This window comes from Puntigrus tetrazona, chromosome 7, assembly GCF_018831695.1.
Source record: "Puntigrus tetrazona isolate hp1 chromosome 7, ASM1883169v1, whole genome shotgun sequence".
NCBI classification, from domain to species: Eukaryota; Metazoa; Chordata; class Actinopteri; order Cypriniformes; family Cyprinidae; genus Puntigrus; species Puntigrus tetrazona.
Window position 1 is genome coordinate 10,519,237 of NC_056705.1, and position 15,818 is coordinate 10,535,054.

Consider the following 15,818-nt stretch of genomic DNA (forward strand, 5'->3'; position numbering starts at 1 on the left):
CGATCTAATTGATATTAATGAGCCCACCCCGCATCCGTAGGAAAAACAAACGTCTGCATGGCCTAATTAATATTCATGAGCTCGTTCGCTTCGGCGGGATTCGTCATTTCCCAAAGCGGCAGGCTTGAGCTCGGCTGCGAGAGAGCCAGCGAGCGTCGCGTCGAAACCGTTAAATATAGACGCGTTTCAGAAGATGAGCGCGTCGGAGACATAACACACCATCGACCGATGGCGATGGAAGACGGACTGGTGTCTGAAGACGATATCTGTGAGTGTTAAACAAGCAGTGGCGGCGTTGTTAACGTTACTGAGGCGCGTTACGGACACTAACGTTAACTAGGGCACGTGAGATTCATCTCACTGTATTATACGGCTGACAGATGTTATTGAATAAAAATCTTATTATATAAGACTGAAGTTGTAAAATAAGGCTTTGTTAAATATATGTACATATATACATATTTAATGTTTTAGTCTGTATATGCTGTGTGCGTATATTATTTGCGCTATGATACATATTGTTATTAATAATCACAGATAGATGGATCAATTAAATTAAACAAGTTATCAGTACTTAATTCTAATTATGTATATAATTGTGACGCTTCTTCACTATTAACTATAAACTATTAACTCAATAAATTCTTAATTTGCTGCTTTTTAATAGTTAGTAAGGTAGTTGTTAAGTTTAGGTAGAACTTGATGTAGAATAAGGCATTAATATGTGCTTAAAAAACCCTAATAAGCAATTAATAAATGGCTTATATTCTAGGAATATGCATGCTAATAAGCAACTGATAGGTGTAACCGTAAAATAAAGTGTTAGCAAGGTTTTTTTATTTAAAAATGCTAAGAAACAATATTGTTGATGCATGTGGACAACCATTGATTTTTTTTTCCATATTCTATATCTTAATTATGTATAAAATATGCATAGAAATGGATCCTGCTGTTGTCTGTACCTGCGTATTACCGTACCTGACTCCTGTCACCGTCTCTTATTCACTCCAGTGCTTCGCTCAGAGAAGGAGTTTCACGATGCTGCAAAGAGGAACGACACTGAGAGAATGCAGGAGCTCATCAGAAGAGGGGTGGACATCAAAGTTAAAAATAAGGTGAGATATGGCCAATGCGGAAACATATGAACAACGCACATCTACATGCAAGGGATGCATTATGTGGAAATATACCAGACGGCCTAAAGCGGGCCTTTTAGTAAAAGATTATGAAGATATGAAGATCGCAAATATACGTTAATTTAGATAAACTATGCAAAATAAACTATGATTAACACTTCTAAGCACGGCGGTGCGGTGAAGAAAGCCGAGCCCAAGCATGCCGAGCGTAAAGGAAGCCGTGTGAGAGGAAGTTATGTTTTCACCCTTCATGCCAGTTTCTCGGCCTGGAATGTTTTGTTTCTCCCAGTTGTGGTCGTCAGCACAGGATATGACCTTTATTTTACCCTAGACAACAGTGTTTATCATCTAAACGCATGGCAAAGACAATGGCTCTTGAGTCAGCGTCATTGTGGATGTTGTCGGCATCGCTTTTACAGATGGACCGTAAGGCGTTGCACTGGGCAGCAGGAGCCGGCAGCGAACAGGCAGTGCGTCTGCTGCTGGACCACGACATGGAGGTGGACGATACGGACAGCGTATGTGTCACGTGCGGTTTGTTTGAGAGGTTCACATTCAGTTGCATTGTAGGCTGAATTTTTACATGTATATGTTTGGTGTTTACTTTACTGTAAAAGCATAAATGCGTGAAATACTGCTCCACTGCATAAATCTTTAATGGGCTGCTGTTCATTCACCATGTGGCCTGTAGATTACTGGAGGCTATGAGCTTGTTACGCCAACAGTGACTGAAGAGACAAAAGAGTGGAAGAAGTGGCCCTGAAATGCAAACTTTTATTCATTTTTTTAGCAATTGGCTAATACGTGTATTTTTTTATTATTATTAAAAGACACCAAGATGTAATTTTTGATTAAAATTTGTATACACAATACATGTATAAGTGAAAGTGGGTTTTTTTCAGTTTACATGAGCTATTTAAATTATTTCATAAAATTAAATATTACAAATTTAAATATTCTGTGTATTAAGAATTATATATTAAAATAATTAAATAATTTTTTTATTAAATTTGCATTATATTATTGTTATTATTATATAATTTTTATTATTAATTAAACCTACTTTAATTTTAATACACACAGTTTTATTTGATCAAATTTGACCCAAAAAACATAATTCCGTATTCTTTTGGTGAAAAAGTGCTGCTCGATTATTAGTTTTTTTACTTTTATGCATTTCGTAGACACTTAATTGACTCATAGGAATACGTTTTACTAGAATGTTTCTTCCCTGGGAATCAAAACCAAGACCATAGCGTTGATAGTTTTAAGGTTCTTTATATGCATTGCTGGTAATAAGCCACCGGCAAACTGATTGTTAATCATGTAATTAAGCAAGTGTCACTTTAGGCTAATACTTATAAAGTCACGTGACTATGTCTACATTCTTTTCTTTTCCAGTTCGGTATGAACGCTCTGCTCTTGGCGGCGTGGTTTGGTCACCTCTCAATCCTGAAGATCCTTGTCTCGACTGGTGCGAAGCTCACCTGTGAAAACAAAGTAGGACTCTATTGGAAAGAATCCTTGTCGCGTTTTAGATGTCTTGTATCTGAGCGCTCACTGTGCTCCGCTCTCTCACGGTTGACCGCGCGCTTGACGAACAGCGTTCTGAAGCCGTTCGTTAAAGACCACTAACCAGTACAAATGAGATTGATGTGTGTACTGGCCTACATTCAGTCTTCAAGAAGATTCATTTCAGTGCATCTCGCTGACTGAACGGTGTCTTTTTTTGCCTTTCAGAATGGCTTGAATCTCTTGCACTGTGCTGCCCAGAGGGGTCACATCAGTATTTTGGAGTATATTATGGAAGATCTGGAAAACGTGCAGCTTAATAAAGTCGACAAGGTGAGAATCGGCGCAATTGCGCGTGATTTTGAAGTGTAATGTCAGTTCCCTAGAGCCCAGACAAGGTTTAGAGACAGAATGGGTGTTATTTTTTAGTGTATAGTGATTACAAGAACATCTTAATGTGCTTTCACACTAGAGACAATCCTGATTCTACTAGAGAGTGTTTGATACGATTTTAGCTTTGTTGGCGTTGAAGGAGGTGGTCAGTTTGACAGAATTAGTTTAAGGTTATGCTTTGATCGCATGACATTTTGATCATCACTTTCCGAAAATGTTTGGGGCATGTCTACCGCGTCCTTTATTCGCGGACGCTTTAAAACAAAGATTTGCAACATTCTGTTATGAGTGTTTTGAGGCTCAGTTTTATGCGTTGATTCCAAAAGTGGAAAGTAGATGAGTGTTTTTCTTCAGAGAGACTGATAACGATGATTGCACAGTGTTCATGCAAACACCAGTTAAACAAAGAAATGGTTTTGAGGGAGGAATTGTCTTAAGGGAGGGTTTTGTTGACTCAAAAAGCAGACAGTGAAGGAGAATTGTCAAGAAAGGACAAATGGCTTCATACAATTCCAATGTAATTTGCAAACAGTAAGACAAATTTTTTTCACAAAGAGTTTATTGGATCAGTTGTTTATGTGGAATGATTTGGTAATTTTATTGGTTAGATATTAAATAAAAATAAAAAAAATCAGTTAAGCAGTCAGTATGATTGTGGGACAGCTTAAAATAAGTATTGAACATGTCACCATTTTTTCACATTTCTAAAAGAGCTGTTGCCTTTAAATTGTTACCAGATGTTGGTAACAACACAAATATTTCATACAAGGCAAGGGAAGGAAAACAAATAAGTCTCGAAATTAGGTTATGTATAATAAAATGGAATGGCACGGGGGAAATTATTGAACACATGAAGAAAGGGAGGTGCAACAAGGCATGGAAAGCCAAGTCAACAGCTGAAATCTGTCAGTGATTAAAAAAAGCAATCCTGCCACTAGTTGGTGGAAATTAATATTAGTATCAGCTGCTTCAGTCCCATCACGTACAATGATTTTAAACAAAGCCACGGAAACTCTTAAATAAAGCTGCTAGAATGGTTTTACTAGTTATAATGGTTCTTTATGGAACCAACAACTCCTATTGCAATACTACCTCATCTTTATTTTAGAGAACATAGCACATTATGTCCTTTCTAACGTGTGTCCATCTGCTGTGTCAGTCAGGTAAGACAGCGTTTCATTTGGCCGCAGAGCACGGACACCCGGAGGTGGTGGAGTTTCTCATCGGTATGGGGTGTGCTCATGACCTCAAGGACAAGGTAAGGGACAGGAAGAATCACAGACGCCCCTCGGTGTGTGCTAATTAGATTTTAACTACTGCTAGATGTAAAATGCCAAAATAGAGGAAAGGGGGATAAAGTTTTCAGATTAACATTTCTTTTAAAGCTGACATATAAGCCAAAAAACACAATTCCAGGCTTCAAGTACTAAAATCAGGTCCCCGGTGTGTCTACCAGTCAAGGAAACGTGAAAAAGATTAACCCAGTAATTTTGATCTCGACAAAGGTGTAGCAGTTCAAATGCCACGGCGAAAGTTTGAGCAAAACATGCTAACAGTGCCTCAGAGGAGACAAGAGAGCAGTGGATTTATTGATGTATTTATTTTAATTATATTGCTGCTGCCACACAGATCTAATATAAACGCAAGATTTATTTTCATCTATTTATATATATATATGTTTACCTTCACAGACATAACTAAGCAACTTGGTGTGTTTTTAATAAAAATTATAAAATGTGTGTTAGTGAGAACCCATCTGCTTTTGTCGGCCATTTTCTGTCTTCAGTGTCCTTCAGATGTGTGCTGGAAGAAAACCATAACCTAGTTTAAACTAATATCGTTGATATTTCAGCATGATAAATATGACAATCAGAAACAGTTGTTTTTAGCAGGCATGAGCTATAATGGTGCAGATGTAATCTGGAAAAAGGGGAGTAGCAGATCATTTGCATTAAAAAAGACAGGCATGAAAAATCTGCCTGTTTCTGCTTACACTCAAAATTAGTACTTTTTAAATAATATAATTAAAGATCTGTGGGGCATTTTGAGCTGAAAACCTGGGGACACCGGAGACTTACACTACATATTGTAAAAACGGGCACAATATGTCTCCTTTTAAGAAATTGTCAGTATGATCCAAATAAAAACTCTAGACTTGAGTGGTGTGGCACTGAATTTGTGTTTTAATCAGTGTTTGCCAACGTCAAATGTGCCATGTGAGGGCAAACCAAAGATAAAGAGGATTTATATAAGAAGAAAATCAATGCAGAATGGCGCCAGATTCGGAGTTTCCAAAAAAGTCATCAGAATAGAAATAGAAACAAATCAACTACACGTTCAGCATGCTACATGTTAACCCTACTTTGGTTAGTTAAAAAAACATACAAAGAATAGGAAAATATTGGCAATAACAAACTAAAAAGAAATATCTAACACAGATGCGGCATTAATATGACGTTCATGAACCGCAGGAAGAAAACACTGCACTGCACTTGGCAGCGAAGCAAGGCCACAGCGACGTCCTACAGAAGATCATGGAGACCGGGGAGAGCATTGATGAAAAAAACATTGTAAGCAGGACCCGTTTTTGCGTGCATTTCTAAGAGCTTATTATGGTTTTGGTGTTGTTTGCTTCACATTGTGACCTTTTGTCAGGATGGCATGACGGCTTTACATTTGTCAGCTGAAGGAGGGCATTATGAAAGTATCAGACTCTTGCTGGAGGCTGGCTGCAATATCAACGAACTTACTCATGTTAGTGTATTGTTTTGTACTATCATCAGCCTGCATTATAACCGATGCGGTTTTCGACATTCAGTGCAAGTTAAAGCACACGGTTAAGCGTTTCTTCTTCTTATAGACTAACAGGACAGCTCTTCATCTGGTGGCCCAGCATGGCTCAGGAAGAGAGGTCAAACTGCTGGTACAGGCTGGGATCAATCTGGATTCAGTGGATACAGTAAGTACCAAAGGTACTTTTTAGATTTTTGGTATGGAGAATGTTAGAGGACAAAAATGTACTATGGCATTGGCATGCCTGTTGAAAACAACTAATTTGATGGATTTTCTGGTCTTCAATAATAAAGCTCTGCATAACAGACATATGTGCAGTATCATACATTTTTACATCATCATCCAACAGTTGTCTTACCTTTGTGAGTGCACTATTTGGTACAAGTGTCTAGGCAACATTATGGGTAGTGTTGCAATTTATTATTTTGCTAAGTATGTGGGAATGTTACTATTGAATGCTCTATAAACCGTGTTAGATTAACATCCAAGTGAAACGTTTCAGATAAAGTTTTCAGAACATTATTGGACATTTTAATTGAACATTTTATTAACGGTGCATGTTCAGAAACTGTTGGCACATTCTTGGCAGAATGTGAGCTAAAGGCCTGAGATCATTCTCTGTAGAAAATACACATGCATGCACACATCTAAGGCCACGTCCAGACAACATTAAAGAAAAAAACACACTGATGAAAGAATGAATTTTAGTAAGATTACGATGTGGAATGGATCATTTGGGCACATTTGAAAATGCACACGATTGCAGAGTCAAGAGCTAAAACATCAGAAACTTTACCATTTTAAGTTTCACTATAAGTATTCACAGACATGTTTCCCTACCAGCAACATACTTCAGCTCTGCACCTGGCAGTGCTCAACAACTCCACGGGAATAGTCAAGGATCTCATCGATGCGGGATGCGACCTGGACATCTTTGACAGCGTGAGTGTTTGGCATATGCAAATGCAGTCAAGAAATGGTTTCTTCACTCATTCATCAACCATGTACCTCACAGCGGCTTCAAACTGCTTTGCACGTAGCAGCAGAACACGGACAGCAGAACATCGCCGAGATGATCCTGATATCCGGGGTCAACCTCAATCTGCTCGACAAGGTGCTCAACAATTGCCGTTGTCATGCTTGATATTTTCATGTTGCTATACACTTGTGATCGAACAATTGAAAAAAATATATTTGCAGCAGGGAAAGACGTCATTGGACGTTGCAGCACGAGGCAACCACGTCAATGTCGTTGACATGATTATCAAAGCTGACAGATTTTACAAATGGGAGAAGGTATGTTCATTGCATATTGAGCTCTGATTAATCGAGTTAGATATTTAAATGTAGAAGATTTTAAATGTTGCTTTGCATTCTAGGAAAATGTGACGAGTGACTCTGACTCTTTGGTGGGAATGAGTCTTACCTTTAAGCAAGATCATCGACAGGAGACCCAACATATTCGATCTGTCCTGTGGAAACTTGCCTCCAAATATCTCAAACCAGGCGAGTGGAAAACACTGGCTCGGCACTGGAAGTTCTCGGACGCACATATTCGAGCCATTGAGCACCAATGGACAGGTATGTCATTTAACATAACCTGCTGAGTGAATCTTTAAAAAATTATAATTGTAACCGCATCCAAAAGAAAAGTTTTTCTTTACATAATATATGTGTGCATACTTTGTGCATTATGTATATATAAACACATACATGTATATATTTAAGAAATATATAAACACATACATGTTTATATATTAAATAATCTATATATATATATATATATATATATATATATATATATATATATATGAATATAAACATAAATGTATATTCATGTAAATATTTTCAAAATATATACTGTGTGTGTGAATTTATATAAACATAATAAATACATATATTACATAAAACTTTCATTTTTTTAAATGTGATTAATTATTTGACATTTTTGACATACGATTGGATTTTAAACATCGTAATATTTCACATCATTACTATTTTACTGTATTTTTAAGAAATAAAAGTGAACTGACTCGAAAAAAAAAACGATACTCCAAACTTGTATTCTATTTAAAATTGTAATGACTATAAATGGGGGAAATACAAATAGGTTTATTATTTTAAGAAGTAAATACTTTCCTGAAAATGGCAAAAATACAAAACGTCTGAATATATGAGGTTTGGAAATAAGACATTTCTCAGAAGTTTTCTGCAGTGTAAAATCTAGTGTTCAGTGTCAGTGTGATGACAAGCTCTGAACTTTAAAAGGTACAAAGAGCTACAAGGAGCACGGGCACAGGATGCTCCTCATCTGGCTGCACGGAGTGATCACCGCTGGAGAAAACCCCATCAAGGGCTTATACGAAGGTCTGACTGGAATCTCAAGGATTGATTTGGCAGGTGAAATCAACATAACATAAAGTGTGCTTCTAAACCTACTGTGATACCTATGTAGACAGACTTTTTATGCATCATATGTGCGTTTCAGACTCAAAGGCAGCAAAATGCTTTTGTTGCCAGAATTGCATTCAATTTTTTGCATAATAAGTAATTCCAGAATGCACTGTAATGAGTTATTGGCCAAGAACCATTAACTTTGTGTGTCTCATGTGTGTGTGTGTGTGTGTGTGTATATATATATATATATATTTATTTTATTTATTAAATCTTTTTTTTTATTCCAAACAGAAAGCATGCGACAGCAGGCAAATGCGGATACATCCTCTGCTAAAAAATGCTCTACAATGTGAAGTGAGATTTTTTGAGAACGGTCTGAGCACGTACCAACCAGGAGATGCGATGCTCTCGTCAAATACACAACACTAATGAAACACAAATACTCCCTAAATACATCCTCAGTGATGTAACTGAGAGGAAAACCACCAAGAGCAAATATTTACAGCAAACATGACTTTGGACAGAAACAATATGTTTCCGTGGAACCATTCATATTGAGAAAATATGACAGAGTGCTTTTTTTCTTTTCTTTTTTAGGAGAACAGTTAGATTTTTCTCCCGCCAAGCAATAACATTTTTGGTCATGCTGAATTTCCGGTTCATTTTTACAGCCGCATGTCCTCCTGTCCTTCATTTATTTGTAGTTGCAGCTTTTCTGCTGTAATTGTTATTTTTAAGATTAGAAACAAAGACAATACTAATGCAGCCGCATTGCTCAGGATACTGTGAAACACATTTTATATGTGTTTAAAGGTGTGTGATCATCCTGTTCATCGTGGGATTCGTTTTGTTTTTAATATGTACAAATGTTCGTATATGAAAGCGGGACACAAGAGAGGACAAGATGCAACGAAATGAAAAGAACAAACTGCTGCAGTATTTTATGCAGATTAGGGCTGGGTTGACGTCAATTGTTTTTTTTTTCGGAGTAAATCCCAATAAGCTTTGTGCTTTGTTACTTTTGCTAAAAAAAACAAAGTCTTAGCTTTTAAATTTCTCAATTAAATTTAATAAAGCGCCTCATTCCCAGACGCAACCTACATGAGCCAAATGGTTTTTTTCCCCTTTACTACTTGCTGTTGCATGAAATAAACACGAATGAGCATCGGGGGTTGTGGCGAAAACGTATCATATAATATCATATACTTTAGAAAAGCCATTCAATGTCCACATATCGTATAAAGTCCAGAGAGAAGCATTTTATTTAATATAAGCGCTGTTACATATTCATTATAATTTTTATTTAACCTGTTCTTCGATTATTTAAACAAACCGTCGTCCAAACCTGCTTATATGATGGCTTTAAATTTAAAAAAATTAATTGGTGCGTAATTACATCAAGTATTATCTTCCATTTGGAGCAACAGTTGAGATTTGTTGAACTGATACGTATCCAAATTAATCGACTCAAGATCGAATCGAAGCTTGAGTGAAATTTGCGTCAACCCAGCCCTACAGCAATCGTTCTAAATAAATTCAGCCTGCCTTCAGCAAGAGATGTGTCAGAGATGTTAAATGTGTAGACGGTAACTGCTTGTTTGATTTGTAAGTGTAGGTCTATTTGTTTTGAAGTATTGGCTAAAATATGCCAAAGTACGCCGCATGACTAGATCTGTTGTCGAGGTATTGTTTTTTTTTTCCCTCCGCACTAACAGGCCGTTCATTTAATTTAATTTGCACATCTAGACAATATATTTAAGTGTATCTAGATATGTTCGTTATTATAGCTTTAATGGACTGTGACTCAACAGGACATTCGTTGCCGAAGCCGGTTAAAGGTTAATATTGACGCATGAAAATATTTTTGCTAAGACAAACACGCTAATTTGTAGACATGCAGGCTATCCGGTAGTCACCAAAACAAATGTCATTTATGCAAACCCAAACGCTGGGTGCATCGCTGCTGTGAATGAGGTGAAAGTGTGAGGCAAACAAACCAATCAAAACCAGGCATCTGAGGAACAGGCAGCCGTTCTCAAACGGTCTCCGAGCAACACAAACCCTCTCAATAAACTAAATATTAAAACAGGAAGTTCCGCTTCTTTCGTTCAGCATTTTCGGTTCCTTTCAAGAATTAGTCCAATAATCTTTGCGTAACTGTCCACAGTAGGTTTTTTATTATCGTCTTGGAAGTGCTTGATCTTTGCCTAATTCTTTCCCGATTCAGAAGTGATGTTTAAAGTTAAAACATCTTAATGGTGGACTTGTTTGTTACAAACATTCAGCTTTTCGCATCATGTTAACGGACGGACTGTATTGGCGTAGATTGCTTGTGGGTTATTGTGATGCTCTTTGTAGATATTGGCTAGACGCAGCAGTGCTTTAGTTGTAATTTAGTGAAGGTAATTTGAGGTTAACGCACGCGCAACGTGTAATAAACTGTAAAATCTGTAATAACGGTCAATACCAGTCTGCGGTTACACAGCTTTTATTTAAGTAAATGACAATTTTTGATTCGTTTCCAAATCAAAGACTCCTGATGGGTCATTTGGAAAAGATAATATATTTGTACAATCTTGTGTTGAAACGAGTTTAGTTTTATTTCAGTGCATGACTCCCAACGAACAACGGATATAATGACTTTGACAACATTCATACAAACAAACGAACCATGACAAACAAAAAAAAAAACACCAGCGTACAAAAGGCAGAAAATTAAGTTCAAGGAGTAAAAAGTGCTAAATTTAACAAACACGTGCGTTTTATATCGTGTATAAGGCAACCGGGTCAAAATATGGCATCCTATGAAAACTCTCACCATGTAATCATTTGAACTTATTTACAGTCGCAATACTTATCAAAATATTGTTTATTTTCCGTAAAGTAAAAATAGGCTCTTTAAAGTCCATTCACATTTAACTGAGTTTAAGGTCATAGAAAAACAGAATACCAGAATACTGAATGTTCAGATCCCGCTTCATCCAGTCACCACTCAGTTTGTATGAAGTCTGTTGGTCTCTCTACGATTCGCCGTCACTCTCACTGTTGTTGCTCAGATTTGACCTCTGAACTTCCAGTTCCTCTGCACTGACCATCTCTGGATTGATAGCGGCGTACCGTGTCCCATGAAACTGACGCAGGTGTATCTACGGAGTAAAACCAGAGTAAAGGTCAGGGACGCAGAGTCTGAAATTATTATATGCGTTTTTATATGCGTCATCCCTTCCGAACTAAATGCTCGTCACGGAAGCAAAAATGCATAAAATCCGACGACGGTTTCGGAGGCAGTTTGTAAATGTGACTGAAATAATGCGAGGTTGAATTTATTTTTTCACATGCATAAAATCCAGATGACATTTTTGTGCCAATTGTGCAATGACCTTAACAGCCGTTGAAATTGAGTTACGTTTTTAACCACCGTTCACCCAGAAACCGGTACATACGTCTTTAAAAACACCTCCAAAACCAAATCATGAATCGTTTAGATTCAGTCGTGAGTTTCTGAATCAAAAGAACAATTCGTTCAAAATCTTACGATTTTAAGAAATAACAAATTGTTTCGTTTCTCACAAAAAGAAATCACATGGCTAAGATTCCCACTCAAGTCTGATTACTTCTTTTTTTTTTTTTTTTAAGTTTTGGAGCTGGTCTTCAAGTTTTCTTCATGCATGTTCCACAGAACAAATGTCAGATACTCGGGGTCAAACAACATAAGGGTAGGTAAATAATCGTTTTAATGTTTTGTTTGGAAATATTTCTTTTGACAACTTGAAACTCACTTGTATGTACAGGTTGACTTCTGCACTTCTGCACAGATAAGGGAAGTTTCCTCCCGTTTTGAGGTGGGCTCTTCTAGCATTGGGGTACAACTTGTACATTTCTTCCTTTGCCTCGTGTGACAGGGCACTCTGATCAAAAACCTATGGAAAAAATGAAGGCAAAATATTTTTTAAATGTAAAACTTGCATCTTATTTCTGCAACTTATATACAGTTCTTAGAATTCTTAGAAATCACACTTTATTTAAAGGAACGCTCCACTTTTTTTTTTAAACGGGCTCATTCTCCAACTGCCCCAGAGCTAATAAGTTGAGTTTTACCATTTTGTAATCCTTAGCAAAGATCATTGAATCTGATTAGACCGGCAGCATCGCGTTCAAAAATGACCAAAGAATTTCAATATTTTTCCAAAAAAAGTGGAGCGTTTTGATTGGATGGACATTTTATGGTCCTACACCTTCCACAGACAATATAAATACACCGAGATCAATTAACTTAGTGATTGCTATTGGTATGTGAAGAGTTTTTTATGTATTTTATTTTTTTTTAAACAGCATAAAAAAAAATAATAATATAAACCAAATCACCTACCAAAATTAACCCAAAAAATTGCTGCGTAGTATTTTTGTGGCAACTGATGCACAATATTTACATCAAAGCCACATTATAATTTATATTAACGGCATTAACAAAAGATTACAAATGAATTCTTTCACCGATGCTTTCTATCCATCAAAGAGCAGCGATAATACTAAATAACTGAGTAGCAGATCAGCATATTAGAATGATTTCTGAAGATCACTGAGAAGTAATGAAGTTGAAAACCCAAGCTTTACCCAAGTTTTTACTATATTTTCGACCAAATAAATGCCAGTTTGGTGATAACAAGAGACTTCTTTCGAAAACCAATTTTTAAAAATCTGAACTATTTTAGCCTTTCTAACCGGTAGCGTATGAAGAAGACCTACATCCATTATGGTGACGGCAATGTCCTTTATCTTGTGAGGTTCCACGTAGGAGTTTTGGCAGTTCAGCGTGAGTCGAGAGGCCAGTTCGCTCTGATTCAGGCTTTCCAGCTGAGGCACAAACAAACAGAGCGCGCTTTGTTGATAAATGAGCAAAGAGTGAGACGAATTACCTTCACACTTCAGCAAGAGATCATTCCTAACTAGATCGGTCCAGAACAAGCACTAAACGTGGTTAGATTTATGTGCATGTTACACTTTTCAAGTAACTCTTTGAGTCATATTTACACGTTTCACGTTCATATTAAATGTCCAAAGATGAATAGATAAATGCTCTGAATGTATGGCTTGTAATGGTTTTTGTGACGTTTCACTAGATGTAGGTCAAATATTGTAAAAAAATTACATTATAATGAATTATCTCATTTCATCGTAAACAGTCAGTGCAGTAAAAATACTCACTCTGTCAACCATAAAGTCAATCGCATCTGCCATTTTTGGGTCCACGGGTCCTTTGGCAAAGTTACCGAGCACGATCTTTTTGAGCATGAAAGCAGGCATCAGCCAGAAACTAGAAAAGAAGCGTTACATGTGAGACGATGAGACATGACCGCCGCAAAAGTCTTCTCCGGTGTAATATCTCTACCTGTTCGCCGTCCACGTCTGGTTGAAGATGGACGTGTCGCTGAATGAGTTGCACAGGATCAGAGAGTGAACTCTGGGAGATTTATGCGTGACTTCAGCAAATTTCTGAGCCAGGAATCCTCCCAGAGAGGCACCAAACAAATGCACCTGCGCAGACAGAGCACAAAAAACAGGTTGTGAAAGAGACCCGTTTCTCCTTATATATATATCAACGCGCCGTACCTTGTCCAGTTGTAAGTGGTCTAAAAGCTTCCTGAATCCGTCACAAAATTCCAGCAGATCCCAATAGACGGGATACTGCAGCTGGACGCGGCGATAACGAGCACAGGATGGAATAAAACAGAAAAAAACAACGTCAGGAGGGAAGGGAGAGGACGTGCTGGTTGTGCAAAATGCTACATGCGACAGAGTAAAGCGCTCAGTTGTTAGCGGGTATCTGTTAAAGCAGGACTGTCGAAACGTACTGAGATGACTCGGTAGCCCCATCCACTGAGAGCCAGGACCTGCTGGAAGAAAACCTCTGCCGTGCCGCTCACGGGCGGGAGGAAGACGATGGGGCACCGGATGCTTTTGGGCCCGGCATCATACAACGACCACACTTTACTGTCATCATCATCCACGATTATCTACAGAAGATGCACAGGCAAAGCTCATCACAAATGTGCTACATCGATATATATATATATATATATATATATATATATATATATATATATATATATATATATATATATATATATATATATTCTGTCATTTATGCCATTTCTATTTCATTGACAGTTATGCACTGCACAGCTGCAGATGGATAACACTGTATTTTAAGGTCCGGGTTAACTAACCAAACACTTTTTGCATAAATAAACTCCTATTTTGCTGATTATTAATAATCAGTAAAGTAACTGTTATGTTTATATACTGAATAGGATATAGGGATGTAGAATATTGTCATGCAAAATATAACAATCACATAATATAATAAACAGCCAATATGTAAATAATACACAGCCAAATATAACAAACACACAATATGTAAATAGCATCCATGCTAATAAGCAACTAGTTAACAGCGAAAACTGGCCCCTTTACTAAATTGTTAGCCATGTAAAGATAGATTAACTTACTCTTTTCAGAGGTACGGTGCTTCTGAACCAGTTGTAGTCAGGAGATACTCTTATCTCCTCCATTGCTGAAATGCAAATGAAACACGAGGTTAAATACGTGTATGTTTTGCAGAATAACCGACACGATCGACTCAAAGCTTGCAGCTCAAATGAAAAGAAGAGATACCGTGGCATTGATTGTACAGCCCTTTCGTGTGTTTCACCATAGAACAACATGTGACTGGAGTACAGGATGATCTCGTGAGTAAATGCGACGTGCGAACGCATACACGCCGCTCCTACAGTCACATCAAATTACAGAAACTGACGATTTATCGGAAATAATCGTTTATGTTAACAAAACGGCGGATACAAGACTGGTTTAGATGCTCAAGAACAAAACATCTGCCTGTACAAAACTGCCACGCTTCACGACATCGTACACCGGGACACTACCTCGAGCGATAGATGAGCAACTATTACGTGCTGATTTGTGAAATAAATCACCTTTTATTGACTTTCATCCGCAGATTTGAAGAAACATCGTAGCCTTTCGCTGAATCACATGACAGCGGCTTCCGCAGCCAACAAACGATCGACGGCACGCGGTCGCGCCAGCCAATCAGCACCCGAGAATCGCGCGCACGCGCGGTGGGAGCGACGGGGAGCTTTTAAAGGAACAGCGCATTAAAAAAAATAAAAGACTCGCGCTCGTGTTTTTCCCAAAACCGTATGACCTTCTTACTCCCGTGGAATGAAAAAAGGAAATGGATGACAGAATTATAGTGTCGGTCACAATTAAACGTTTTATTGAATATTTGTTTTACGTCTTTGGTAGCTAATGTTGTTTTGTAGTTAGTTACGTGTATTATATAGATTGTGTGTAATACGCTCAAACTCTGTATACTCTGCTCGGGACAACTATTAATTGTTGCTGTGGGGAGTGTGATATAAGTAAGTGGTCGCTGTATTGTAGCTGAGGTGGTGGACTTTTTGTTTCCGTTTATTTTAACAGCGTGTTCATTGTTAGCGATTGATTCAGCGGCTGAATCAATTTATTGATTCATTTGATTCACTACTACTAAGTGATTCGTTGTCT

At 37.6% G+C, this 15,818-nt stretch overlaps 2 protein-coding genes across 5 annotated transcripts; one reads left to right on the forward strand and one right to left on the reverse strand.

Annotated features, from left to right (window-relative positions):
• Positions 1 to 86: 86 nt before the first annotated feature.
• ankdd1a (ankyrin repeat and death domain containing 1A) lies at positions 87 to 9,327 on the forward strand. Of its 3 annotated transcripts, none has more exons than XM_043244651.1 (15): positions 87 to 268; positions 1,012 to 1,115; positions 1,556 to 1,654; positions 2,538 to 2,636; positions 2,877 to 2,981; positions 4,201 to 4,299; positions 5,513 to 5,611; positions 5,697 to 5,795; positions 5,902 to 6,000; positions 6,678 to 6,776; positions 6,850 to 6,948; positions 7,035 to 7,130; positions 7,214 to 7,415; positions 8,103 to 8,230; positions 8,523 to 9,327. In XM_043244651.1, the coding sequence occupies exons 1-15, from the start codon at positions 229 to 231 to the stop codon at positions 8,658 to 8,660; spliced, it is 1,605 nt and encodes a 534-aa protein (XP_043100586.1). In that variant the 5' UTR covers positions 87 to 228; the 3' UTR covers positions 8,661 to 9,327. The 3 variants fall into 3 exon arrangements, with proteins under 3 accessions (XP_043100586.1, XP_043100588.1, XP_043100587.1); XM_043244652.1 differs by having other exon boundaries at positions 88 to 268; positions 8,103 to 8,234; XM_043244653.1 differs by lacking the exon at positions 1,556 to 1,654.
• Positions 9,328 to 10,703: 1,376 nt separating this feature from the next.
• Positions 10,704 to 15,377, reverse strand: spg21 (SPG21 abhydrolase domain containing, maspardin). Of its 2 annotated transcripts, none has more exons than XM_043244656.1 (9): positions 15,227 to 15,377; positions 14,741 to 14,805; positions 14,084 to 14,245; positions 13,842 to 13,922; positions 13,621 to 13,766; positions 13,437 to 13,545; positions 12,978 to 13,085; positions 12,011 to 12,151; positions 10,704 to 11,377 (listed from the first exon to the last, which is right to left on the reverse strand). In XM_043244656.1, the coding sequence occupies exons 2-9, from the start codon at positions 14,801 to 14,803 to the stop codon at positions 11,252 to 11,254; spliced, it is 936 nt and encodes a 311-aa protein (XP_043100591.1). In that variant the 5' UTR covers positions 14,804 to 14,805; positions 15,227 to 15,377; the 3' UTR covers positions 10,704 to 11,251. The 2 variants fall into 2 exon arrangements, with proteins under 2 accessions (XP_043100591.1, XP_043100590.1); XM_043244655.1 differs by lacking the exon at positions 15,227 to 15,377 and adding an exon at positions 14,907 to 15,188.
• Positions 15,378 to 15,818: the final 441 nt, after the last annotated feature.